Source organism: Odontesthes bonariensis, chromosome 2 (assembly GCF_027942865.1).
Source record: "Odontesthes bonariensis isolate fOdoBon6 chromosome 2, fOdoBon6.hap1, whole genome shotgun sequence".
NCBI classification, from domain to species: Eukaryota; Metazoa; Chordata; class Actinopteri; order Atheriniformes; family Atherinopsidae; genus Odontesthes; species Odontesthes bonariensis.
Genome location: NC_134507.1, coordinates 19086914 through 19114010, shown reverse-complemented (window position 1 = coordinate 19114010; position 27097 = coordinate 19086914). Strand labels below are relative to the sequence as shown.

At 40.8% G+C, this 27097-nt stretch overlaps 1 protein-coding gene across 1 annotated transcript; it reads right to left on the bottom strand.

Moving 5' to 3' along the window:
• Window positions 1–228: 228 nt before the first annotated feature.
• On the bottom strand, window positions 229–26154 carry LOC142395497 (protein FAM53B-like). Its single transcript, XM_075478451.1, has 5 exons — window positions 25986–26154; window positions 13900–14150; window positions 10684–10738; window positions 7664–8514; window positions 229–1438 (listed from the first exon to the last, which is right to left on the bottom strand). The coding sequence occupies exons 2-5, from the start codon at window positions 13978–13980 to the stop codon at window positions 1085–1087; spliced, it is 1341 nt and encodes a 446-aa protein (XP_075334566.1). The 5' UTR covers window positions 13981–14150; window positions 25986–26154; the 3' UTR covers window positions 229–1084.
• Window positions 26155–27097: the final 943 nt, after the last annotated feature.

Here is a 27097-nt window from a genome sequence, read left to right as displayed (position 1 = left end):
TGACATTATAAATGCATCTATGCACATTCAAAATAGAGAAGATTGACAGACTTCAATTAAATGGTTCTGAAATGTGATGCAGGAAGTGACTGTGGGGGTGCAGGTGCAGCTTCTAAAGAGCATCTGGAAACTTTGCCGCTTGTTCAGACTTTTGATCTGCCTAAGTGAAATCTGTCTTGTACAGAAATACAAAAAGTCTTGATAAACTGAAAGTAAACCAGACACAAGTGCAGGATGTGTATTTATTTCATGTCCATTCCGTGAAAATAAAGGCCTTGTAATCTCGCTCCTTCACAAACAGCTTATAAAGAAACTGTTACGTAGAAAAATACATGCTGCTGTTAGAACTCAAAATTCAAAGATTCAGTGTTTAATTCAAATATATAATTTGCATATGAATGCCAGAAAAGGTGGCTTTGAGTGAGAAAAGTTTCTTGAAAAGAACTACAAGAGCAAGAATCCAAAAGAAGGCACTTCTTAGTTTCTGACCCCTTCATAAAGCTTATTGAGCCTACATTCAAAAAAGATTTACATGTGTGCACAAAAGATGAAGATGAAAGGCAAAGATAAGTCTGAGAGGATACTTCCTCCTTCTCTTTTTACCTCCCTCTTTCACCCCTTCCTCCAGTTTTTTTGAAACGCAAACTGGAACTACATACGGGAGATCCCAGCTACTGCTACAGTACAACAAACCTAAGGTGAGCTGACTTTGGAAAGGTCACCAGGTTGCAAAGACAGTGAGGGTAGGGAGATTTCTTTAAGACGAACCCTCACTTTCCCACTCCTGAGTTAAATCAAATACCCAAACAAAAAAAAAAAAACAAAAAAAAAAAAGAACCACGGGCAATGCTTTTTGATTCAAACAGTAAGAATGTTCAAGCCAAATAAGTCATTAAGAAGCCAGCAAAAAGCAACATACCAAATGCTTTTTAATCTATCACTTTCCAAGTTCTTCAAAAATGTTTCCCTTTCAAAATGGATCACTATTCATCTTTCAGAACATATCATCAGTCACTTCTTTGTATATCAAACACAACTTTCTATAAGAGTTCCAACACATTCTTTTGAAATCGCCAAAAAATGTTCAGTTTCTTTCAATCTGGTCAATGTCAAGCTCACCCCCAAGCTGGAAAATGTCCCTGTGTGTCCCACAATCACCCTTCCAGAGGGTGCGTTTACTGTCCACAATGTGCACAGGAGACCCGGATCGCGAGTCAACGCTACAAGCAGAGTCGCTATCCAGCTCCTCGTAGGATGAATCCTCTTCCTCGTCATCTCCCATCACATCCTGGCGCGACTCTAGTCCCAGCTCAGATACAGCTGTGAAGTCTGACTGGGACTGGATGGCAGTCTCAAAGGAGGGTGGGGGCAGGCTTGATTGGCAGTTGTCGAAGGCTGAAAATCCAGGGCAGCTTAAGCTCTGGAACGTCTGAAGTTTCTGTAAAGAAAAGTCAAGAGAAAAATGAACACTTGTGTGCATCTCCCCGTTGCACAAGTTCACATTCTGGCTTCACTCTGTTGAGACTGTAACAGTTTGACAGCAGGAATTCAAACTCAGGGTTTTCCAGAAAGTCAGGTTGAATATGGGTTTCAGTTTGGGCAGTCAAAAGCTGGCTTTCCCTTTCATCGAATGCATGTGAACATGTAAACACGAGTATACACACAAGCCACGGAAGAAAATACACAGAACTCTAAACCATCTGGGTTGTGTGAGGAAAAACACTGAGACAAGTTGCAAACCACAGACAGTATCTTTTGTCAAAGTGTGCTCTGGGCTTATTCCTAACTGGAAGCCACTCTGAAATACATACCTAACCCAACCCTGTGTGGTAAGGAACATTTCGTATTTAAGCCATGGCTAGGATGTTTTTTTTAGCACACTGCAGGGAGTTTCAGGTAGAATCTGTATGCAAACAACAGACTACATTTTTACTCTCTGACTTTAAAGTGATTACACTTTCTAAAAAGTTGGTTTCATCCCCTTTTTCCACCCTGACTTCCTCTCTGCAACAAAGAAAGGCAGCCATGCAGTGCAGTGAAGGGGTTAATGATCTCTGGAGTGCCCCCAGCAGCAGATGTTGGAGGCATGGAGGTGAATAGAGATGAGGTTTTCTCTATAGAGCCTCGGCTTACATGACAGACACCTCTAATGTTCCCTAGCATTTGTTCAGACATTGCCTTTGCTGCTACAATGAGCTGGGAGTCTCCCTCTCTTAAGTCTCATTTTAGTGGGCTCACGCATGGTCTAAAGGAGAACCGTAATGCAGGATTTTGGCTGTCTGGGTTTAAGGCTTGCTCATTCTGTCTGGATTAACTTCACTTTTACGATGCTTCATCTGCAAACGCTTGAGGTGATCATGTGAAGAGTGGGAGGCCTTTGCTGTAGTTACCCCACTGGAGTGGAAAAGGGGATTTCTAAGCCCTGGATCTCTCTGTTCAACCTCTAGTATTACCCTACTACTAATTATCACAGCAGAGGAGGAGACGAAAGCAAGAGAGAAAAGAGGGGGAGAGGCAGCTTCTATACAATATGCTTTCTATAAAGTCTGTGGTGGCTGACTGGGCTTTATGTGGGTGTGGTGATGGGTTGGAGGAGCAGGGTAAAAATTCTATGACATACTCAGCTTTACCAGATGAAATACATCCATGCATGCACTCAAATCAAAGCTACGTCACACATGGACTCTCTTCCTTAATGCTGTCACGTCTAAAACAACACACCAGCTTTGCTTGAGACTGAATCATATGTAGAAACAATATATAGCAGTCATCCTCAAAAGGGTTTCCTGGCCATTTAGAAATACACTTTTATTCCACATTATATTTTAAAAAATACACGTTGTATTATTCCCTTATACTCCTTGTAATGAAACTAAACTAAAGAAACCTTGCTCCTTTTCAAAGCTTCTCAAAGCTGGAATTAAAAACATTGCATTGCATGATCACCACTAGGGACAGTAAGCACACACGAAATTCAAATGAAGAAGAGCAACTCTTGTATCGGTTTACAGTATCGTCAAAACAAATGTGAAATGAGAGGAATTGAAACGGCCCTTTAAAATTTCACAAAAAGGAAATGCAAATTGCAAACTGTCCAATTTTCTGGCTAGGGGGGGGAATAAGCTAGTCTGTGTAATGTCATAAAATGGTGGCTCTTTAAGCAACTTTCACAAAGCTGTGATAAGCAGAGTAGAAGGCATAACGGTTGCCTTGACTATAAAGTTGAGAAAAAAAAATTTAAGAAAAGATGTTCTTCTTCCATGTCAGTATCAGGTAACGTATAGTACCGCATTTCGATAGGAATTAAATCTATTTTTTTCTTAATAATCTTTTCAATAGTGTATGTATATACAGGAAAATAATAAGTTAAATGCTTCCATTTGAACTCTTTCATCAAGTACATCATGCTGCACTTACTGTTTGTAGAGTAGACCAGAAAGGACAATTCAAAAACTGACTTTTATCAAGGTATTTAGCATTTTAGTCACTTGGAGCGACCAGAGTAGTTTTTCGTAGTTTCTCGCACACTTCTGCAAGGAGACGGTGAGTCTGTGGGGTGGTATTCAGTTTGGTCCAATTTACAACTTTGCAGCTACATGTCACTGCATCTTACGCACTGCTCCATTAAAGTCTCCAGTATCGTTCTGCGTACTATTTGTCGCCTATGCACCTTTAATCTGGCCCACCAGAGACAAAAAGAGTTGTATGCATTTATGATTGCGCTCTTGCATTTCCAAGGAGACTTAAACTAATGAACTGAATCTTGACTGGGAAAAGAAAGGCTGCTAGTAACAATGAAACCGATATTCTGGTAGGCATTACTTCAAAGCATGAGCTATACAACCACAACCTCCAATGTAAAGATGTTATCTGCAATATGGGATTAAGAGGCAGCTGCTGTGGTAAAAGTATAAGCACATGCTAAGAGGTCAGGTAGATATCTTCCTGATAATTTGAGTGAACAACAAATAACTCCCTGCTTATGTGCGATGGTCCTGCTGTGAACCTGACTGGAACCACTCAAATAATCAAACATATAGGTTACTGGACAGGGCAGATACTTTAAGCGCAGCAGAAAAGCATTTTGTTTTTTGTTTTAGCTCTGCGCTGAAATGAGATCAAAATCAGGTGACAAATAGTCCTCCAACAGCGAACAACTGAGAAACAAAGAAAGAGAGCAGAGGTGCAAAGATTTAACTCATTCCTGACAGTTAAATTACATATCTGCACACCTCTGCATTAATCATCTGTGTTGCTGTCTGTGCGAGTGTGTCGGCTTTGGCCTGAAAGTTTGCCTGGAATTCACTTCGGCACAAAGAAAACGTAGGAGAGATGCCTAGAGGTTAAGATGAAAACATAAATATCTTTTGTTTGGAGGTGCTGAAAAGGGGATGATAGTATGTATGACTAACCACTGGTGGTTTATAATGCACGTTTACCGTTTGACAAGTCACAACATGTCATAATACACAGTGAGAAAACCCACCTCAAGACACCCACCTAGGTGTTCCCACATGCCTGCAGACACTCAGCTAAGATCACCATGTGCGCCATCCCAGGAATGGACAGAGATGTAGTGAGAGGACGGAAAGAGGGGAGCAGCTCAAACTCGGGCCAGTGAGTTGATATTAATAGAGAGGGTTGAGGAGTTTGTCTGCCAGTTTCCCCGTTGAAATAATACTCCCCTTCTTAATCCTGCTATTTCTCTCCTTAGCGCACAAGCATCCGCACACACACATTCAAGCACTTGCTCAACACGTCCTCCCTTTTATCACCTGCACTGCTAACACACCAAAGATGATTTCTAACTGTTTTTCAGAATGTACAATAACTCAGCTGAAGTTATCGAATGACCGGGCTGACCTCGCACAAGCCGTTTCCTGAAAAGCGAAGCGCACGCTGCGTCAACAATCAGTCAGCGAGTGAACTACAATCAAGAGAACATTCCCCATCTGACAGCTCACTACGCCCATGATTCTGAGGAAAAAACAATGCTGCGCCAACATGGAAGGACAGCCAGGGATAAAAATGAGATTGAGGACAGGGGAGTGAACTGAAATAAACTGCCGACAGAGAGGATACTCAAGGAATTTTGGGGGGTGGCAACACGCAAATCCCTGCAGTAGTCGAGCTATAGCCAATTAGCATGACATGCATCCCCAGAATTCACACCCATCTTCATTGACGTGGACTAGGAATCTAGGGGGCCAAATTACACCGCATTCCACAGACAAAACACACTTCGCTTGTCATGATCCCTCAGCCCTTTAAACTCATTTCTAGTCTTTCTAGTACAAAGTGTGCTGTGCCAAATATGCTTCTACTTTTGTTTCATCTTCCTTGACTTTAGACTGGGTTTATTACCCACAACCTTTAAGATTGAGCAAGTGTTAGATGTGAGATAAAAAAAAAGAAGCCTTTTAATTGGCAGCCTGAGGCAGAGACGCAGAGCACCATTTCACCATGACAGTTTGGTATGATACACACCCATTTCTCAACCAAGGAATAGGAGGATGAAGATATCCCTCCTAGCAACTAATACTAATAGTTGCCATATAAAACATTGTATTTGAGCTTTCACTGTAATGAAAACCAGGGTTTTCCTTTTAGATAGAAGTTTTTAAATGCATGAAAACCTTTTACAAGTTCAACACAAGCAATGGACAATGGACCCTCTTCTCTGATAAATATCTGCGACGCTGTTGAAAAGATGTTTCAACATTTCTTAGGATAAGACAATTCGTTGAAAAACTTTAACATTACAACCCCAAACAACCCTGAATAACACAATACAAGACATTCAAAGAGAAACAGACATATGTCGATATCAATGTCAACTGAAAGTCTTTGAAACTGTAAAATACAAGAAATTCAGTGTGATCATCACATCTATGACAAATGTCAAAATCAAAATCCCTAAACAAGAAAATCAGTGGTAATTCTCATCAGTTCCCAAACGCTGGCATCCATTTTTATGTTCTTTCGTCACTAGAACAAACTCACAGGTTCTAACCAGCCCTGCGTTTCCACATTAGCACTTCCTTTTCCAAACTGCTTGCCAGCTTAAAGCTGTTCTTTTCGCTTTTGTTGGAACAAAACACTTTGGTGACCGAACAAAATTATCAGAACTTTTAATGGGTGCTTCTAGGACTTCTGGATTCTCAAAGATAAGATATTAAAAGATACTTCTGGGTTACTTTCCTTTACTCCAGGCGGGCATGAGGGTGAGAAAGGAAGCACTGCTGCAACAGACATGAAATGACCCATCTAACCTGCGCTACCCGACTCCTTTCAACAATGCTGGCAGCAATCTTGCAAGTCGAGGACAATGATTTGAAAAAAAACTGTTATATAAAAAAAGAAAATCTGTCTCAGAACAAACAGTTCCTCTACTATAACCTGCAACTGACATAACTAACGAAAGCAGGGGTAAAACTGGTGCATTTGTGTTTGTGCATACATGATTTTCCCCTCTTAGCAGCTGGCAGCACAAGAGGAAACATGCCTGCTGGGCTCCATTATCCAGGCCGAGTTGATCCAGCCCTGGCTAAGTCCTAAGGGTGACTGGCTGGGAACACAACTGTTGGAAAAGGAAGGGAGGGTAGACGGATAAACTGATGATACTTTCTAATAAGGGAACAGGAAAAGGGCATCTTCCCCTGACGGGAGGCATTATGGAAGAAGATTTTAGAGGACCGTTTAAACGTTGTGTTCGGACAAAAAAAAAGTTCAATCAGATTCGGCCTCTGAGTCACTACAGTAGTACTGTAGTGACTACAGCATGTCCAAATACAGCTTGGCTTTAATGCTACACATTCTGTGCAGAATTTAAACTAAATAATAATCTGAATGCAATGGGCCAGACTCTGTAAAAACATCAGAGCACTGCCAAGCATTAAAACGGTACATGTCATTAAAATACTTGAACTGTTCTATTTTGGGCTTGGGTTTGTCCAGAGGTCATTCATACTCTTGCTGTTCAACTGCTTCCTCCGACCTTACAAAAGAACAAGCAGGGGAAGGCAACGCAGAGTTTGGTGCATCCAAATATCCCCAAAATTAATCATCTTTTACCACAAGAAAGAGACGAAGAACTGCAGCGAATGAAAGAGGGAGGGTGGGAGTTCCAGGGAATACACAAATGAACACAAGAAGCCCAACCTTTGGATTGGCTGTTTACCCAACAGAGTTAATGAAATGATAAACCGGAGCCGGGCTTGCTACAGCAATTAATAGTGTGACCGAACATGAGGAATGCTCTTTTAGTGAGCACCACTCCATGAGCTGAAGGGAAGGGAAGCCTGAGATCACTTAGGCCTGAAGCCTTGGACTGACGACCCAGAAAACTTCATTCAGCTTGATTTAATCCAGTCATTAATCAGACTAAAAGAGAGGATGTCCTAGTTATGTTTGAGGATCTCTAGTCTAAGAACAAGAAGGCATTTGTCTGTGAAGTAAATATATTTGATCAAGGATTTGCCTAAATGCAATAGAGAACATTTGGAAGCATTAAATTAAGATTGGAAATAAGTTGATGACGATTTACGTCTAATTACGCAAAAAAGTGACACTCAACTCCAAAACTAGTCAAACTACCATTGCAAGAATTTAAGGGAATGTGTGTTTGTATCAACTTGTGAGTGTTCCAACATTTCCAGCTAACCTGAGTCATCTTTGCCAGGTTAAGGGAGGGTCGCTGCTCCTGGGCATCCTCTGGCCTCCTACGCTTCATAGCAATCTTTTTGTCGTTCAGCACGCAGGGCTGGGATTTGCTACGAGACAAACACCCTTTCCCCCCACCTTTCTTTCCAGCTCGCCTCCCCAACTCAGGGGTGGAGTCTGGAGAGCTGGTTTCAGATGCCTCTTCTCTCTGGAGCTCTGTCAGGCTGATCTGCTCATGGGAAAGGGAGAGAGGCCTGAGGAAGATGTGATTGTGGGAGTGGTTATGATGATGTGAGGAAGGAGAGGTAGGGGAGACTGGAGAGGCAGTGAACTGAGGGTGAAGAGGCAGTCGCTGGTTGAAGAATGGCAGGTCCAGGGTTCCGTCTGAGGGGAAGCAGGAGCGTGAGGGCAAGCTGAAGCTGGAGCTACGCTGCATGGTGGGAAGATGGCCTCCTCCTGCTCTGACACTTCCTCCACTGTGGCACCTGCGTTTCTCCACCGTTGTCCACACTCGTGAGCCTTGGGGCTTCCAAGATGAGCGGAAGCCACTGAATTCATCAGAGAACGACAGGGAGCGACACTGACGTTTGCTCGGGGGTGCTGTAGGAGCTTGGCTTGTGGCTGTAGTAGTGTAATGTGCAGTGGTGGACGTCACATGGGTGCCACTATTGCCCAGAGTCAGATCTCTTATCAGACTGGTGATAGCTGTGGCACTGCCCGGTTCCTTAGCCCAGTGCCGGCTCCCAGACTCGGGCATTGTATCCCACAGGCTCTCCAGACTGGACTCGGTCTGACATGGAGCTTTCTGCTGGATGCCGCAGCTTCGCCCCAAGTCCAGCCATCTATCTGCCTCTGAAAAAGTCAAAACAGATAGGCTCATAGAAACTAAACTAGGCAGGTATACATCTACACATGTAACAAGTAAGAAGGAAAAAAAACAAAAAAAACATGCATTACAGTAATTGTAGTACCTTGGAAAAGTGCACATGTAAAATGGGACTTTATTTCCACCAGAGGTATGTTCATTAGCAAAGTAAAATGGTGCGCAAATCAGTGTGTGTATAAAGACTAGTGCAGAGAACCATCAGACTATTTCACTTGCATTGAAAAACTTGACCACTTTTCACATGATGAACTTGAGCTGGATATTTGATTCAAGACCACTCGATTTCGTTGTATAGGGAAAAACCTTGTGCACCCTGTGTAATCTCTGCATCTCTCTTAGAGGGTTGGGAACACCAGGTTGGGAACCACCAAGTTAGAGCCTTTTATAGCTTATAGTATAGAATTATAGCTTATAGTCAATCTAGATGGATAAAAGCCGAGGGCAAGAAGGAATTGTTGCTGTAAGAACAAGCCATTTGGAAGAATTACTGTTAACTGCAGAGGAAACTACAAAGAAACATGTAGGTATGCATAAAATCCATTGGAAATTCCTTTGAACTTTGGATTTGAAGTAAATAACATCAGTCATTTGTCTTAAGATGAATGACAGTATTATCTTTAGGGGAAATAACACTACAGCTGAACCGTTCAAACCAGTGTTGCTCATATGTGACAGCACTGAAAGCTGAAAAACCGACAGTGAGACACAAAGGAGTTGAAAAAAGCTTTTTGCGAGCATAGTGGTATAAAATATATATATATATATATATATATATATATATATATACATACATATACATACCACTTTAATTGTCAGCACATTTAAAGTAAACAATGTTTAGTAAGTTTGCAAATAACTTTAGTTGTTCTAGCAACTTAAAGTAAGAATCAAAAAGGTGTGTCAAACACGGTGTGTCATGCTGGATTATTTTCCACATAAGAAGGTAGAATAATGCAGTGAGTTGGAACGCAACCAAACTTTTTTAGCACTAGAAACATGTTTCTGTCTCCATTGCTAATACTAATGCTAATGATTAACGATTACATAGAAAATCCTAAAGTTGTCCATGTTATTATTCTTAATGTAGAGATTAGTCTCCTTAACGCTTGGCAAAACATTTGTGAGAAAACCAGTAGACAACAAAAGCAACATTCCTAATCATCTAAAACTTGGGCTCGTATGAATGCTGAAACTAAAACACAAAATAAACAAAAGGGCGAGCAAGTGAGTCAACTGACGGCAATATTCTTTGGAAAGCAGTAGGGCATGCCACATATCTCACCATCGCCAAAAAGCTCTATCGTTCAGTTGGAGGAGATGATACACCTACATTTATGTGCCACAACAACTTAAGATATTAAGAAAAGTTTCTGAAGCTTCAGAACGAAAGGGCTCTCTCCTGATCTGGAGCCCATCCTCTTGGATGCCTATCTCTAAGTTTGGCATGCTGTCTGGCAGACTGGTGGACGGAGATTGCGGTTTGGGCGGACAAACAATGTACGGGGGCCGCAGTGACGACCTGACAGGAATGTCAGGAAAACAACTTGACAAAAGGAGAATGGGATGAACTTCAAAAGGCCTCCCTTTGAAAGCACGAGACAAACTGCTGGCTGAGCTAAGAAGACATGCTAAACGATGTTAATGTCGTGAATAACAGTGGAAAGAGTTTGCCACACTCCCCCCGGTGACGTCACCACATGTCTCCGCAAAAGAAAAAAAGAGGACAGCAAGAGGTAATGGCTTATTGAACTTACAGTAGCGCGTCTTTTAACACAGGGGGTAATTACTGCAACTCCAAAAAAGCTAAAGGGAAATTGTTGACATAGGCAACAGCGTATTCAATTACAGTTTACTCTCGTGAGAATGCTGTGCAACGTAGTGTGGAGGCAGGTGCACCCTTATCATGAGAGGGGGATGAGTGACAGATGGAGAAAGGGAGAAGTGAGAGACTGAACGAGTCAGTGGGGATAAACAACGAGACGGTTATAGCGGGGGGGGGGGGTCACCGACCTTGATGGTTGAATATAAGTAATATAAGTAATTCAATATGAGAGGTCAGAAGGATCTAAATTCAAATGTGGAACAGGAAGCAAAGATGGGAAAACTTAGAGAAGGTGATGAAGAGAATAACTCACCCACAGTTCCACAGGATAAGAGGGTGGTCCCTCTGCTCATGATGTGGAACTCAGTCTGTAGAGCAGAAGCAAACAGTCAGCAAGACTAAAAAAATAAATTAAAATGTAGCTCTGAAAATAAGAAGATTGATAGAATATCAACTTATTCAGAGCCCATGTAAATGGGTAAAAATACCCAAAGTATTATTCAACATCATGCTGACTTATTTTCAGCCAAGTTATTGCTTTTGTTCACTGTTATTGTTCCCATCATGATTATTTTCAGAGGCAGGCAGATGTTTTCAGAGATCATGTTCTGAAAATCTCATCGTATGCCAACTGCTCAGAGCATAAAAAAAATAAAAAAAAGCATAAGAAGCTGAGGAGCAAACAGTCAGGCCACTAGCTGGAGACCAGTGGCGTTTGTAACAGCTTGTAAGCCTTTAAGAACATCCCTCTCATGAGTTAGAGAGAAAAGCAGAATAAAAAATGTGAACCTTAAACTTCACCGAGTTAACTCAAACCAGGCAACAATTTAAAGTGACCCAGATGGCCAAAATAGTTTGGCTCCAATCACCCAAATCTGGCAAGCCTGAGGAAAAAGCTCAAGATGCAGTATAAATGATGACCAAGAACTGACCAGAGAACAGTGGATGAATCTGGCTGCTGAAACTGAACGAGGCATCTTGACCAAACATGGTCCACTGCGTGGGTGAATGTGGCTACATGTGCCATTTATCAACCAAAGCAGGTTCAGTGTCAGAAATTAAGCCCAATCAGACAACTATTACTTACCCAAAGTCTTATGCACTTACATTTCCAATTTTGAGTGCGTTGTTGGGTTCACGCTGGTATGGTTGACTATGGAAGGTGACGCATGTGTTCTTACATTACTTTACTTGTAATCACCATCTTAGCTATGTGGGAAAAGGGACTAAATTTCAGCCAATAGGAGGAGGACACATCATCAGTGTCAATGATGATGCTAACATTAGCTAGCTAGCTAGCTTAAAAGAGCATTTTTTATTTTTTTTTCTACCATTTACCACTACACGTGATATTGCTTAGTGTTTATCGGAGTTGGATTATCGCCTTTACTGTCTCCACACACTACTCAAAAATAATAATAATAATAATAATAAAAAATGGACATGCTTCGCATAGTGTGTAACATGTAAGTGTACTAACAATTTTATACAACAAAAGAGATACTGTAATGCCATATTCAAGTGTAGCTGAGAACTTGGAAATCCAAAATCCGTAAACAGTCACAGAATCCACTCAATAACTTTGATAAGCTTTGTGAACCCCAAAATTCCTTCGGTTTTTGTTGCAGTCTTTTTTTTTCCCCATCATGCCTCATTACAGCAAATAAAACACCAAGTAAAACAAGAAGTACAAAATCTTTTAACTTGCTATTCTTATTCAATACATATTAGAGAATGTATATTTAGCATATTTTTTGCTCTTTTCTGTTCTAAGTAAAGTGAACTACTGTACATCCGTTTACAAGAATTTATCGTTCACTGAAAAACAAACCTGGGGGCAGCCAGTTTTCTCTACTTTGTCCATTTATAAATCAAAGGTATAAAACTGCATATTTTGGAGTTCTAAGGTACGCCAAAACCAGTATTATTCTCAATCCATAATCAAGTTATTTTGCTTGCTGGATTCTCAGGCCAGCTGCATGCTTTGTTGGGAATTATTTGAATATTACTAATTCCAATTTCTATTCTACTTACGGATTCCAATTTGAATGGATCCCAATTTTTGATTCCAAAAATAGATACAAAATGAGCCGTCTAATGTTTACAAAACATCACCATTCAAACTCAAAAGGAAATCATTGGCTTTTTATGTAGCTATTTATATTGATGTGCAGCAAAATTGTGCAGGCAGGTCTAATGTAATAAATACACAGGTTCTGACAGAGAGATGTCCATTGCAGCCCATCTCATGGGGCATCTAGAACTCACACAGCTCTATTACAGGGCCTTTGTGCTAGTATTGATAAGAAGATTTGTCCTTATTCATCAATGTCACACCTATCCTCTCTCAGAGTCCACTTGTTAAGAAAGGGTGGCGATGGCTCATAGCACAAAAAGGGCAAAGTTAGATGCCACATTACATTTCAATGCTTTGACCTACCTTCAGTTATTACATAACACAAGTGTTTTCTAAGATACAAGACAAGTTACCTAAAACATGCTATTGTGTTGCAGAGGATGATCAAATGACAGACAGGTTTTAAACAAGTAGGAGTGACAAGGAGTGTAGCCAAAACTATGTCCAACAGCCTTTTTAAATTCACAAGTTTGAGCGGTTGCAGAGATCTACAACAGTATATAATAGAGATTGTCACCTAAGTGGCTTCCAAAGGTAAAACAAAAGAGAATAAATAGTCATGAGAACCCATGGGCACAGTTTAAAATCCTGGATGCATGAAAACAAAAAAAAAAAAAAATGGCGCAAGTTCCTGGATTTTTCACAACAAAGACACATTGATGTTAATCCAAAGAATGTTTGTGGCACGGACCCATCTGAGTGTTTAGATGTTGCTGATTGTTGAAGATTGTCTTGTGGATTTTCACATTTTTACAGGGGCAGCAAGTTCGCAGCAGGAGAAGTGAAAGCTACAGTTTTGTGCAGCATGAATGGAGTAGTGAGATAAAAATAAAATGTAAATGCCCGGTACCTTCCTTTCAGAAGTGAAACCAAACTGTTGGTAAAAAGTTTTTAAAAGTTCTCAGGAGTGACCTCCCTAAAAATGCAGCACTCTACTGCGTTGTTTCATGGCATTAAAGGTTGCGCTTTGTTGCATGTAAGGGCATGGGGTAAAATAAAAAGTAACAGAAGTAATGACATTTTTGAAAACCACATCACACTATCTATTTAAATTTCAATGTTTTTCCACTCATTCCTTTCAGGTTTCTTAAAACAGTCTGTTGGCCGTGGGTATGCTTAGCCTGGAATAACACAAAACTTAGCCTAGAACATTTTGGCTAACTTTTTGGTTAAATGTTTATATACTGTGTTTTCAAGACTGTCATAGCTAGAATCCGCACCGCACAAGACCTGATTTATCATACTGTGGCATCAAGGTAAGGACACTAGATTCTGGTAAGGCATGCTCAGTCCCATTGTGCAAGCATGTGACTATCTCTGCGACTACGTTGGTAACAACAGTTAATGACTAGTTTACGTTGTGTGAACCTGAAAAGGTAAAGTTTAACTCACCGGCCGTCTCTCAATGCTTTTGGACGTTACATCATTGACACCCTTCTTCTTTTCCAGTGTTTTTGAGAAAATGATCACCATGGTAACAAGCAGCTCTGCTCCAGGGTGTTAAGGTGCAGAAAAAGGCGACAGGCAGCCATCTCATATAAGGGCAGAATGCAGACAGTGCATTTGGTGACCTCCCATCTGAAGAGCAGGGCTGATGAAGGCGGAGGAGGTAGGAGGGTTTCTCTTAGAATTCAAGCTGCTCCCTGTGTTGATTAAAAAAAAAAAGAGATGCACGAAAGAGGAACATAAATACTCATTTAAATAATGAAAAAAAGCCTTCCAAAATTACCAAAGTTTGTGGTTTTTGTCTTGCTGGCAGACATTAAGTTTTGCCTGAACATGGCACTGTTGTTTCAAGCACCTGTAGGTAAAAACGAAAAAGAGGGCTAACATATGTCTTTTTACTTAAAGGTGGGGTAGGGGATCTTTTTCTGGACCATTTTTTTTACATATTGCTTGAAATACTCTTCACACCCCCATTGCAACCAATTAATTAAAAGTTTTGACACATATGAAAAGTTTTAGTGGCCTCTAGAACGTACAATCTAGGAAAAACGCTCGTTAACAATGATTGGATTCTGATGCCTTCTATCAAACTGCAATCTGCTCCTCCCTCCCCCTCCTTCCCCCTGTGCGCGTACCCTGCTCCGTGAACGAATTACGCGTCCAGATGCTTGGCAAGAAGCTAAACCAGAGCCAGCTTGGCTAGCACCTAGCATTATTAAACGTATAGTTATCATATACTAAATACTAAATACGGCAACGATCGATGCTTGCTGTCAGAACAGCGCTCGTGCACCTTCGTGCTCGTTCATGTACTCTAGAGGCCTTCGGGGGGAAAGTGAAGAAAAGGGTTGGGACTTTTTACCTGTGTATTTTCAAAATGCAGCTTCGCTGGACTCCAAATCCAGGATCTCCTACCCTACTTTTAACCATTTAACACCCTGACAGTTAATGTAACTTAACATGGTAAACAAGACATGCTGCAATGTGCTAAATGACCTAAATCATCCTTGTGAATAATGGAACACTTGGCTTGTTAACATAATGCCCTGAACATATGGAAAGCTAAGCATTGTGAAACAGAACGCAAGGTTTAGCTAATCCAAGGAAAAACTTTACTCCCGGCCGTCACAAAACTACAGATGTGGCTCACAAACATGAACAGAAGAGGAACATGTATGGAGCTGCGGTTGCCTTTCAATCTAACCACATTTGGTAAAGCACAACTGTTATAAACATGTGAGGGAGTTACATGTTTGGCAGATGGTGCTCCGTTTTGCTTTTCTGGCACTGCTACGGACGTGAGAAAATGATGGGAAAATGATGAGCAGGTTCAGTTTTGCTTTCTTTGTGGGAAGAGAAGCTGCAGTGCCTCTGGAACTAAGCTTCTTTCCTTTATCGATGAGCCACCAAACACACAAAAAGAGATTCAGATCCTCCAATCAACTGGTGGCCAATGACAGCTTTCTACTGTGGAGCAACACATGAGGCTACTGGAACACATGAGGCTAATGGATGTCCCTGGCCTGCCATGTTACATGTGTAACATGTGGTTTCGAGTTAAATAAGGGTTGTTGCATTTGACATACTCGGGTGGAAGGGTGTGCACTGGGTATTAAATTAGCTTTGTGGACAGCAACTAGTGCAGAGAAAAATCATAAAAGAAAACATACAGGGGGACTGTTCACACAGGACCTTGATAAAACAATTTTACTACTGCGGTCATGTAACTTCACAATGTCATCTCTGTCCCTTACCTCATCCTTAGCCTCATGACTACATTAAGAGTAGAAATGTTTCATGTAGGCCTGCTCCAGACCAACTGCTAGCATATGACTCCCATTATCTCCATTTATCCCCGAGAGTCAGTGGAGCACAACTGGGCCTCCGCAGGAAAGAGAAGCTGGTACTAGTGGTGGGAGCTGGAGGAGAAGGGAATGTTTTCCATGATCACTTCTGCAGATTGCTTTACTGATTAGGACTGACACCGAGGTTAGGGTGCGGCAACATAGCAGGGTTTTTGTATATGTGTGCATTAATCAGTATGGGGCCAGAGAAGCATGGTTGTTATGTGTTAGGGTTGTTACACTGTGCTGTTTAAACACCTTGAGGAAGGGTAGCATGTTCCATCGGGGCCGAAAACAGCACCTTGTAATTGTGTATGTGTGTCTGTACATGCTGTCTGTTTATGTTAACCTGCACTTGTGTGTGGTGACTGGCAAGTGGGGTCATGGGAGAGGGCAGACAGAGTGTGAATTCAACCCTGGAGCCATGCTTACTTAATGAGCCGGACTTTTCATAAGGAAATAAGAGCTTAATGGACAGAAAACTGTAGCCGTGGCTGTATCTATCCGTTTACAGGCCCTTTTTTATTTGTAGGACGCCTCAGATTTGATTAGTCACTCTTACACTTGACAGCTCTCATGTGAGACAAATATGGTTTCATAAAGTCAATCTAAATTTCACCACTTGAGTTGTACATCATTTCATAATTGGGAGAGGCTTAATTCATCTTTTGTCTGGCCGTTTACATTTACAATATTACACAAGGTTTTGTAGACGGCAAATGATGCACGCTGCTGCACTCTCTCTTCAGATGAGTGCGACAGTATAAGGAGTCAGTGATGTGAGTGAAGTCAATTTGTCACTCATAATAAGCATCATTTGAGAACACAAACACCTTTGTTTTCATGCATTTAAATTGGACCCTCTAGAGGGTTCAAATCTAATGGTACCTCTTGTCAGACTTGTGTATGCTGGGTTTCAGACAGCAGCTCTTGGCTCACAATAGTCAGTGACTCAGGAGGGCACAAGAAAGGGCAGCTAAAATAATATGGCCCTTTGCCCAGGCTGTGATTTGTAAAGGCAGATGAATAGAAGCCCATTTGAGCCCCCCTAAACTTCTGTGATGGGGTGCTTGGTGTCCATCACCAATTGGCTCTGGTTACTGCATACTTGTGCGGAGTGCGTCTGGTGTCAAGACTTTGATCAGTGGCTGTAGCTGGAAAAGGATTCATTTCACACGAACGAAATGATGAAGAGCAAATAAACAAACTGCTGCATGGGTGACAAACCTTGTACTTCTCAAATTCAAGTTCAATTAAAATCGCCCCCGTTTTTTCCCCCAAAAAGACGGACTGTGACAACACATTTCATGGAGCAAGTAGCTGCGTGCCACATTTTTCATAGTAGAGAGGATCACACGAAACGAAATTAAAGCACGCTTCAAATAAATTCAGATAATTCTTTAGGTTGGTGTGAATAAAAGTAACAGGCATTCGTTTGTGAATGTCTGCAGAGAGGATTGTTAATTCAGGGTGAATACACAGCCACCCCTCTCTCAGATAATGTGCTTGAGGTTGTAAAAATGGTCCAAGGGAGGTCAAGACATACCACTGACTACTTTGGTCATCACCCTAGTACCCACTGGCCAAAAACAGCACACCATCACACGGTTACATGCTCACAAGTGCATAAACAATGAAGTGTCCATTGAGTCAAACTTTCTGCATTGTCAGTCGCAAAGTTCTGGTCTCCTTTTCAGATTCCTTTACATGTTTCTATAACTACAGCCATCATTAACCTCTGCAGAAGTACAGATAGTAAAAGTTCCAAAGTAATGCACCATTTCCAGAATGGTTAACCTGTGACAACAGATCTACAATAAATACCTAACACAATCCTCATGCAAATAAACCCTTAACAACCACCATTTCTTCAGAGTTGAACTGCGAGTCCAGTTAACACTAATGTAAAGTTATTCATCTCACTGCTTAGTTTGCATAAAGACACACTAACATAAGTTGCACACGTAGGCACACTTCCCTTTGCAGTGTATAGGTTCTACTTCCCTTGTGGTCTCACGCTGCTGCTGAACTGGGTGTGAAGCACATCGACTTCATTACCAAATATATGAAAAGAAAAATTAAAAAAAACACCATGTGCTAGCCACACAGCATTGTGACATCAACTTAATTTCACATATGATGCATGAGTAGCCACTTTAGCTTTTAAGAATTCAATACACCAATACACTGACATCCCCACTTTTCTAATGTATGTGACTTGCCTCACGCTCATAGAGTGCGACAACAATAGATTTACATTCAGTGTGCAACATTTCTAAAATTGTCCATCTACACTACAATGTATTACTGTTATGAAAGCCAAGTAAGTTTTAAGTACATCTTTAAAAGCAATATATTCAAACCCGATTTTCAGCTGAAAATAGTACTGACAACAACAAGTGAAAGATGCATTTTAAATTCAACTTTAATGCTGACCAACCTTTTTCAAAAGCTGGATCAGAGGCATGCTCACCAGACTGTTACATCACCTCGTCTTTAGACTAAACTCGGGAACTCAGGAAACCAACTGCTGTAGTTTCAAAAGCCAAATGTTTTTCCATTCTTGCCTGATAAAGGATCAGAAACTACTCAACAGTTCCAGGTTTTTTCTATTGTATTTTCTAATAATTATGTGCCAAATAATTTAAGTAGATTAATGGTCAGTACAGCAGACAGATCATACTGGCAGAATGCGGTTTGGCATTGTCTTGCCTAAATAAGCAATGTCTTTCTCTTAAAAGGCATCTTGGATGGCAGCACATGTTGCTTTCCAACCTTTCATCTTGCAGCAGTAATAATGCTTTTGGTTATGAGTAGTTAGTTGCTCCTACCATGTGCACTACTGAACCCCCCACACTATAACATACACCAGTGTGTGTACTGTGTGCTGAACAAAGATGGATGGCCCCGCTAATATTCAACCCAGAAGAAGATTGGAACATATTGGTTTTTTTTTTTTAGACCATAGGATTGTCTTCCTCTTTGCTTCAACTATTGTCAAATTAGCTCATGCAGATACAATTCCGATAGAATAGCATCTGTTTTTTTAAGCCAAAAGTTCTTGCACTCAGTCTTGCCTCTGTCTTGTACTATTCAGAGATTTCTCCACATACTTTCAAATCTTTTTTGGCATTATGCACAGCAGACAATTAAATCCACAAATTCTATACGTTCTTATGTGATAAATGTTATCAAACTATTTGCCCACACAGTCTTGTCTCCCTGATTCTGTATCAAAAAAACACTTTCAAGATTCTTTGGGCACAAAAATTGGCTGAACCTGGACCTGACCAACTGCAGCAACTCCAGATCAACCCCAACCAGCTTGAATGGTAGGCACTCGATACGATGGTGCATCACTTCATCCGCCTCTCTTCTTACCCTGATGTGCCCATCTCTTTGGAACAGGGTAAATCTGGACTCATCACACCACATGACCTTCTTCCATGCTCCAGAGTCTAATCTTTATGCACCCTATCAAATTGAAGCCTTTTTCCCAATTAGCCTCACTGATAAGTGATTTTCTTAAGGCTCACAGCTGATTAGTCCCAATCCCTTGAGTTCCCTTTGCATTGTGCACGTGGAAATGTTCACGATTAAACATAGCCGTCAGTTCTACTGTTCTTTTTATTACGATCCGATTTTAAGTGATCACCGATCACATTCATTCAAGATCTTTTCCAACCACAGTTGTTCCTCCAAGATGATGGTTCCCCACTATGCTTCTAGTTTTCAGAAATGCGTTGTACAGTTCTAAACCCAATTTTAGTGGTTTCAGCAACAATGCATGCCAATGATTTGAGCCGTCTGAAACAGATCAACATCTGTTCCGCGACCACAGGATGCGTCTTCCGACATGGTCGTTCAAGAAATGAGAAGCTACTCGCTGGATCAGTTATGCAGCAACATAATCATCCATGCAGTAATCATCCAATGGGAGCCTCTTACCCATTTGCTTAATTAAATCCAGGTGGTGACATTTTTTCAGACAGGCAGTGTAGATATATTTAAATATAAAGAAAGAAAGTAAGAAAGAGAAAAAAAGCAACTTTAGAACTCTCAGATAAACATTTGACATGTTGTCGTTGCATAATTTTCAAGAAGACATGAAAATCATGCAATGACAACATGTCAACATGTTTCTGAATTCTTTAGTTATTTGCAGATCATTGCACTCTTAATTCAGTTAGGCTCAGACATGGTTGTTCTTCATCAAACAGTTGCTTAGTGGTACACAGTTTCCTGAGACTGAGTAGGCAGCCATAGCAACCAAGCACAAACAGAGGTCAACAGGGACAACTGGTGATCTGAAAAAGGCAGACGTCACCAATCTAGTAAAGACTGATGTCTGGACAGCTCATCATTTCCTTATCTGCGAGTGTGTTTGTTGTAGGAAGCTGGACCATTGAGCAAGGCCAGTTTACTAAGCTCAGGCACAGTGACATGCAACATGCAAACATGGGGCAATTGTTCTTCTCAGAAGCAGTCTGAAATCATTCAGGGTCGGCCCCTGTGTCTCAGGCCAGGAATTAGTTAAATTAAATCTTTAGAAGCTTGACAGGCGTAGGATCAGGTGTTTTAGTTAGAGCAAAGGAAAAGTAAGGGGCCTCTTGCCCCCTGCACTAACCCTCACATACCTCAACTCTCCATACATCAGGTAACTCAGTAATTACACTGCCCCACATTATCCATAAGTGCCTGCTCTGTTTTTTGCACACTAACCAGAGCCCTAATCCATCAGGGATACATTACATGGGAGCCTCCTGTGCTGCTGGCAATCTCTTACAATAGCTCGGCTCAATATATGGTGGGACCTCTCCATTGTTGCACAAGAAAGTGATGTTACCCAGTCACTAAAACCAATCAACCAATAAATAATTACTTTGGCGTTCTATAACACCATCCTTGCATTGAGAGCTGTGGGTAAGTTGTGAGTGCGTATGGAAGGGAGAATGTCAGAATGAAAACTGTAGCATTCCATCGGTCCATTCATTCATTCATTCATGACGGGTTTAGCTAACCATATGGTCCCCTCTTTCTGCTCAGCATAGTGTGTAGCAGGAGAGTAAAACGGACTATATTAAAGATGAGGGTGTGCCAGGTTGGGTGTTACAAAAATACAAAGTGACAAATTTGAAGTTGCAAGTTCTCTATTCTTCTAAAGCTAAATGTATCTTTAAAATGTAAGCTTGGTTTATATTTATCATTTTGTAGAGTTTTTCTGCTGGGAGTGACTTACTTTTATCCATTCATACCAAATTTAAATGGTGGAGATGAAGTGGGATTTTGTCAACTCTGCTAAAAGATTTGAGCTAGTCAAACTATTTTGAGTTTTACATCCAGACTTTTATAAGGTCGAATGCATAGGCAACTAAAAAGAAAACAATCTATTACTTTTCCCATCTTACAAGTTGAAATGGAGCACGTTTCCCCCAACAGTAACACAGAGATCAACTTTAGCATCAGCGATTGTTCCAATATTTCTGTTAGAGCTCCATCGGTACAGTACCAAATGTACTTCTTGACATTCTTCAGTAAGTAAACTGATCTGCTGCCAGCAAGCTAATGGGTTGCAAATCTTGTTTCTTGTCTGTGTTGAGCTGTTGTTTAGAAGGACCCACAGGTGCATGAAAAATGTGTTTGTAAAACTATGCAGACTCAATATACTGCAGATGGGAGTTATTGCACATGTCGCCATGAAAATTGGTCCTCATTGTGCAAGCAGGATTGTCAGGTCAAACTGGCTCTGTTATCAAGCCCAAGCTTGCACGAAAAATAAAAAAAAAAACTACTTTTGGAGAATGTAACGCACAGATTGTCATGAACCAGTTGAACAAAAAAAAAAAAAAAAAAAGTTTAAGTAGTACACTTGAGGCTTAATTTCTGCATAGCTGAAGGTTACATAGAAACCCTTAATAAGGTTAAAATAGTAATGATAAAACTATAATTTGGATGCAGACTGTTTGCGTGCTCTTATTGTTTTGATTAGATTCTGTCACAAATCAAATGACCTCTGCAATCACAGGTATTTAAAGAACTATGCTTAAATTGACAGTCAATACAGTTATAAACACACTTGAGTCAAGCTATGGTTAGAGTTCCATCTGTCCATTTAACTGGACCACCATCCTTGTAACAGTTTACATGAATGGAAGCAGCGACTCAGGTCTGTGTGAGAAAATGTTTGTGACAGTCTGCTGCTTCTAATTTCCTTCGCGGAAGATCGTCAAACGTGAAAGTATAACAAAATTCACTGCACAGATGTCGTCTTTGAGCAACTTGAATGACGATCTTTTTTTTCAGATGACTGCGGTTGTATAAATCAGCAACTTTATGACAGAAGAGTGACGGTCTCAAAATGCTTTTTGCGACCTTTAGCTGTCAATGGGTTGATTTTCAGTCACAATATCTGAGACGTTTAGCCATCTGATAAAAGAAACTGAAAAAATGTGAATGAAAATATTTGGTCATATACATTTAAGCTTTAATGTTTGTAGAAAAAGATGCAAAAAGAGGGATCTGTGGAGCATGTGAAGAGCACCCAGGCCTATTTGAGTCAAATTGAGTATATACATGTAGGAGTGATTTAATTTAACTGATTTATCTAAATGTGTTAGTTTTGAGAACTTTGATTTTGCACAATTTCATTCAGACTATTATATTTACATGCATTTTAGTTTTGGTCAAAATAACACAATAATTCAGTGGTTTCTAGTGTCATGTAAAGTGCTTATTTATGGAAACTTGACACTTAAGATGCTATTTTTCAGTGCGATGGATAACACAATGAGTGTAACTACACAGGTTTTGGCAAGGGTTAGGGAGTCAATCACCTTCTCTTAGTCGGTGTACTCCTGTTTGAATGACACTGATATGTGCATATTATGTAGAAATTCCTAAATATTCAAGTGAACATTTTAAGGAAACCCTAAGACACAGACTTGAGGATCTTTTTGTCACAAGAGTGGAAAACACGCTCTAAAAATTGTCCTTACTTCGGCTGTCTGTGCCAAACACCAACCAAAAGTTTCAGTTCCCTTTTTTCTTTCTCCAAGGGATTCAATTAGGACATTGTATCATCAGTAGGGGTCGACAGGGTTCCACACTAAATGATTCTGACAGGAGTTATGCAAGGTTATGGCAAGATTTTTGAGGAAAAGCAAATCAAAGCAGCTACGGATGACAAACAAATGTCTGGTCATTCACAAGAGGGGTTTTATGAAAAGACAAGAAAAGAAAAGACAAAATATTAGCTCACCTGGACTATGGGGTTTTCCCATAGTATCAGACAATGGATATGCAAACAACCAACAACAACAACAAAAACAACAACTCCAAGCCCCGAGGGTACAGTTGCACTCATTCAAGAGTCAAAAAAGTATATGTACGTATATATATTATTTTGTTTCTTCACTCAAGATGATTCCTCAGTATCAACACCGAGAAATACAATAGCGGGGTGTGTTGATGGGAGAATTTCTATTGCATCCCAGAATGCTTTTTATGTCTAGAGTCTGGTCTTGGGGGGGGGGGGTTGGGAGAGTGCTTTGCTGGTGTGTGTGAGAATGCCTCTTTTCTTTTCAGCGGCAGGTCTATGGCTCTGTGGGCGACGAGACGCCAGACTTTCAAATTTATCACGTCGATGAGGAAGCAATGTACAAAATAATGATGGTACATTGAAACATATGCTATTTACTTTTTAAAGCCAAGATGTATGAGTTTCACTTCGTCTGGAGCAGCAGCGGTTATGACTGCTGGTCACAGAGAAGAAAGAGAAGCTTCTGAAATGAATAGAGTAGAAGGAGGCACAGACAGCCATGGCTAACAATCCTGTTCTGGTAGCTTTGCATAATGCCACGGGCCAGAGGACTAGAGAGAGAAAGAGAACCACAGTAGAATGGGAACAGGCAAATAAGAGTGTAAAACAGGCAAAAAAAAAAGAAGACTGAAAGATACAGAAAGATATAAAGAAAGAAACTGAGTGGGGTGAAAGTGGCAGCATGTGCGTCAGCGTGTGGACTGAGTGAGAGTTGTACACACAGACGCTGAATGGACCAGTGGCTTGCTCAGCACGCAGGCACACAGCTGCCCACTGACAGAATGGGGCTCTAATAGGGCCTTTTGCCTGCAACACAAAGACATTGCAAATGTGTGCGTCTTAAGCACACACTGCAGCGCAGAGCGATCCCCTAAAAACCCAAAAGCCTTAATTGCTCCCATAAATTAGGCCTCTAGCATGTCCAAAACAAGCCTACAGACTAATAGTGCCAGAACTGTTGTCGAGTACAAGTGCAGCACATCAAGTTGCGCTTCATAAAAACTATTGCCAGCAACTCCAGACGGGGATACTGCGGGGGTACTGAACCACTTTTGAGTGATGGCCTAATGCTTCCACAACACAGGGTACATATATATATATTTATATATATATATATATATAAAACATTATAATGGTTGAGTGCATTTTCCTCACCAAATAGGTAATCAGACATAAGATTTAAATAAACACTATAATTTTGGACTTTTATTTTGTCTAAAAACACCATGTATGGAACACAAATGCCCCATTCTATCAAATCTTTATATAAATGTATACCTTGCTTTCATAATCTCAGGTGCTGGCAACAGTATAGAAACATTTTCAGCTGAGGTGTGTGGGAGATACAACCACTGGCTAAAGCAAACAACAGGTCTGCAGGTTCACATGACAGAATTTAATGGATCTATTATGCTTGTTCACACCAAGTTGTGGCATTCCTGCAGTGGTTTATTTTGGAAATCAAAGTGAGGTGCAGTCATATAATCTTCCCAAAAGGGGAACAGCATATAAGAAATGCAAGTTTCCTCCAAAGCCAAACCAGTATTCGTGAGGCATCCCTATCAACACCTTCTATGTAATCAGACACATGTGATTAAATCTTTGCTCAACTCTCCGTTTCACATCCAACCTGAACTTTTAGCAACATTTTGCATTTGTGGGAGTTTTCTCTGAGCTGGCTTCTTCAAACGTCCAGTGACATTTCCTGTTTTGCTGACCAAATCAGCCAGTCTTCCTTGCAGGTCAAGGACATCCGCCGCCACGGTGGCATCAAGAAACATTTCCAGGTATTTTCACTTTGGGTATCGTGGTACATAACCTGTTCTCTGTGGTAAAGTGTTTGTGGTGTCAACAGAGATCACCCAACTATTGTGTAATATTGAGCGGGTCAAAACATGAGCACCGACACTTACTTCCTAACCTAAAGGAGAAAGGAAACACCAATGAAGAAATAAGCAGTTTTTATGCTCAGCTGCCTTGTTGCTCTATATTTTGAGATTCTTGGCTTTGATTGTGAACTAAGACCACAATAAAGAGGTTGCCAAATGAGGCTGGTGTGGACGGCCTCATCTGTATAGATCAGCAGAGAATCTGCTGTACTAATGCTGTTGTTAATTTGTTTGTGGTTGCAGTTTTAGCTTCATGCGTAATAACATAAATGAATTTGACATCTGTATAGTCAGAACAGAGCAACACATTGTATATTTTGATTGGACTCCAAGAATGTAAAATAAATGACGAATCATGTTCAAAAGTGCAACATAATTATAAGTCACATATCTATATCTGAAGAGAGAGCAAAAAGCCTGTATGATTAGCGCAGATTGGTGGGAGATATGAAACTGAACCTTTTGAATCAACGCACTCGAGACTCACTCAATCTCTTTTCACAAGCTGTGGTGAGGAGCTCTGTGTCAATACATGCTGCAAAGCAGCCACACTGCTCCTCCACATCCAGGGACCCTGTCTGCCGCTTAGGGTTCATTACACTGGCTGTTAGATGTAAGGGAGCTTACTGCCTCAAAGAGCCTGTGTCCAGTTTCCACACTTCTTAAGCGAGTTATTTAGCAGGAACTTTTAAAACAGCAACAGGTTGATCAAGCAGACAAGTCAATGAACTGGAGTCAATAATTACACTTCTACAAGGACAGCTACACCCCATAAAGTGCACTTTTCTTCTCTTTTTTTCTATCCCGAATTTACTATCAGAATTTAACTGAATGATAAACCTTTGTCGGACTTGTTTCCGCAAATAGCCTTACGAGGTTTTTAGGGGAAATCCAGCACGAACAACTTAGTACGAGAAGAGAAGAAACATATTGATGCATGCCTGAGCAGGTATAACAATCACGAGACTGTACATATACTACCTGTTGAGCGGAGACTTTTTCCGAATTCAGTTCATCTTCAGGAAAAGGTAAAGGGAATTAAAAAAAAAAAAAAAAAAAAAAGGACTAACAAAAGTTTTTTGCAGTCGCCAGTTCGGCGTCCTCAGTGCAGGACTGAGAAGGACTGCGAGCAGCTGAGAGCAGAGCTGCTGCCTTGAGCTTTCAGCATTGATTGTAACAATCTCCGCGTACACACGAACCAGGACGACGGGGAGAGCCAAAGGACAACAAAGTGGCTAGCAAACTTGTGCTATAAGGGGTCCAACAAATTGAAGGACACTTAACTTTTTAATGTTTATTTATTAATAAAAAACAACCAAATCGTATAAATATTCACACAGGGAAAGAAATTGTATTTACAACAAGCCTAGCTCCCCCCTCCCGTCCTTTCCAAGTTGGTACGTACCGCTGCGGTCTTCCTCCCTCAGGCATTTACTCATGTGCCACTTTATTTCAATGTATTTCATTGATGTTAAAGGGGCAAGTAAGTTAAAAAAAAGTGCAACAAACAGTACAAGAAAAAAGATAAAATACTTCCCAGACAGTTGTCAATGTTACTTCTCTCACCGCCCCCCCTTACATCAGCTTTACTCGTATGTTTTTAAAACAACGATGTGGACAAAGTGGATCGCTTAAGAAGTACAGTAAAGTAAAGTTGTTTTTAACTTAGCAGTTACTCAGAAGACAGAGTGTGAAAATGCCTTACCGCCTTCCACTTCCTGCCATGGAAAAGTTCACTGCTACATGCTGCAATTCGATTGAATCCACAAAGATCTTATTAGGAGACCTTCAAAAACGTGTTTCCACGGAGATGGAGTGAAAACATAAATATTTGCAGTATCACACTTGCGAGGTTAAAATGAAAGAATGGCATTCGAGCCGGTAGGCCAGTCAGTGGGCTGTGGCATCGAGTCGAAAACCTTATAGGTTAACATTAGGAGTGGAATAAAAGTGTAGCTTCAAACATGTGCCAACCCCAAAAGCCTTAAAAGTGCTGACGGCAGTGAATGTAAAGTAGGCCTACAGCTCAGTTCAACCCAGCGAGACCATCACTTTTACTTTTATTTGGGAATTTGGAGAAAAAAGGATTCAGA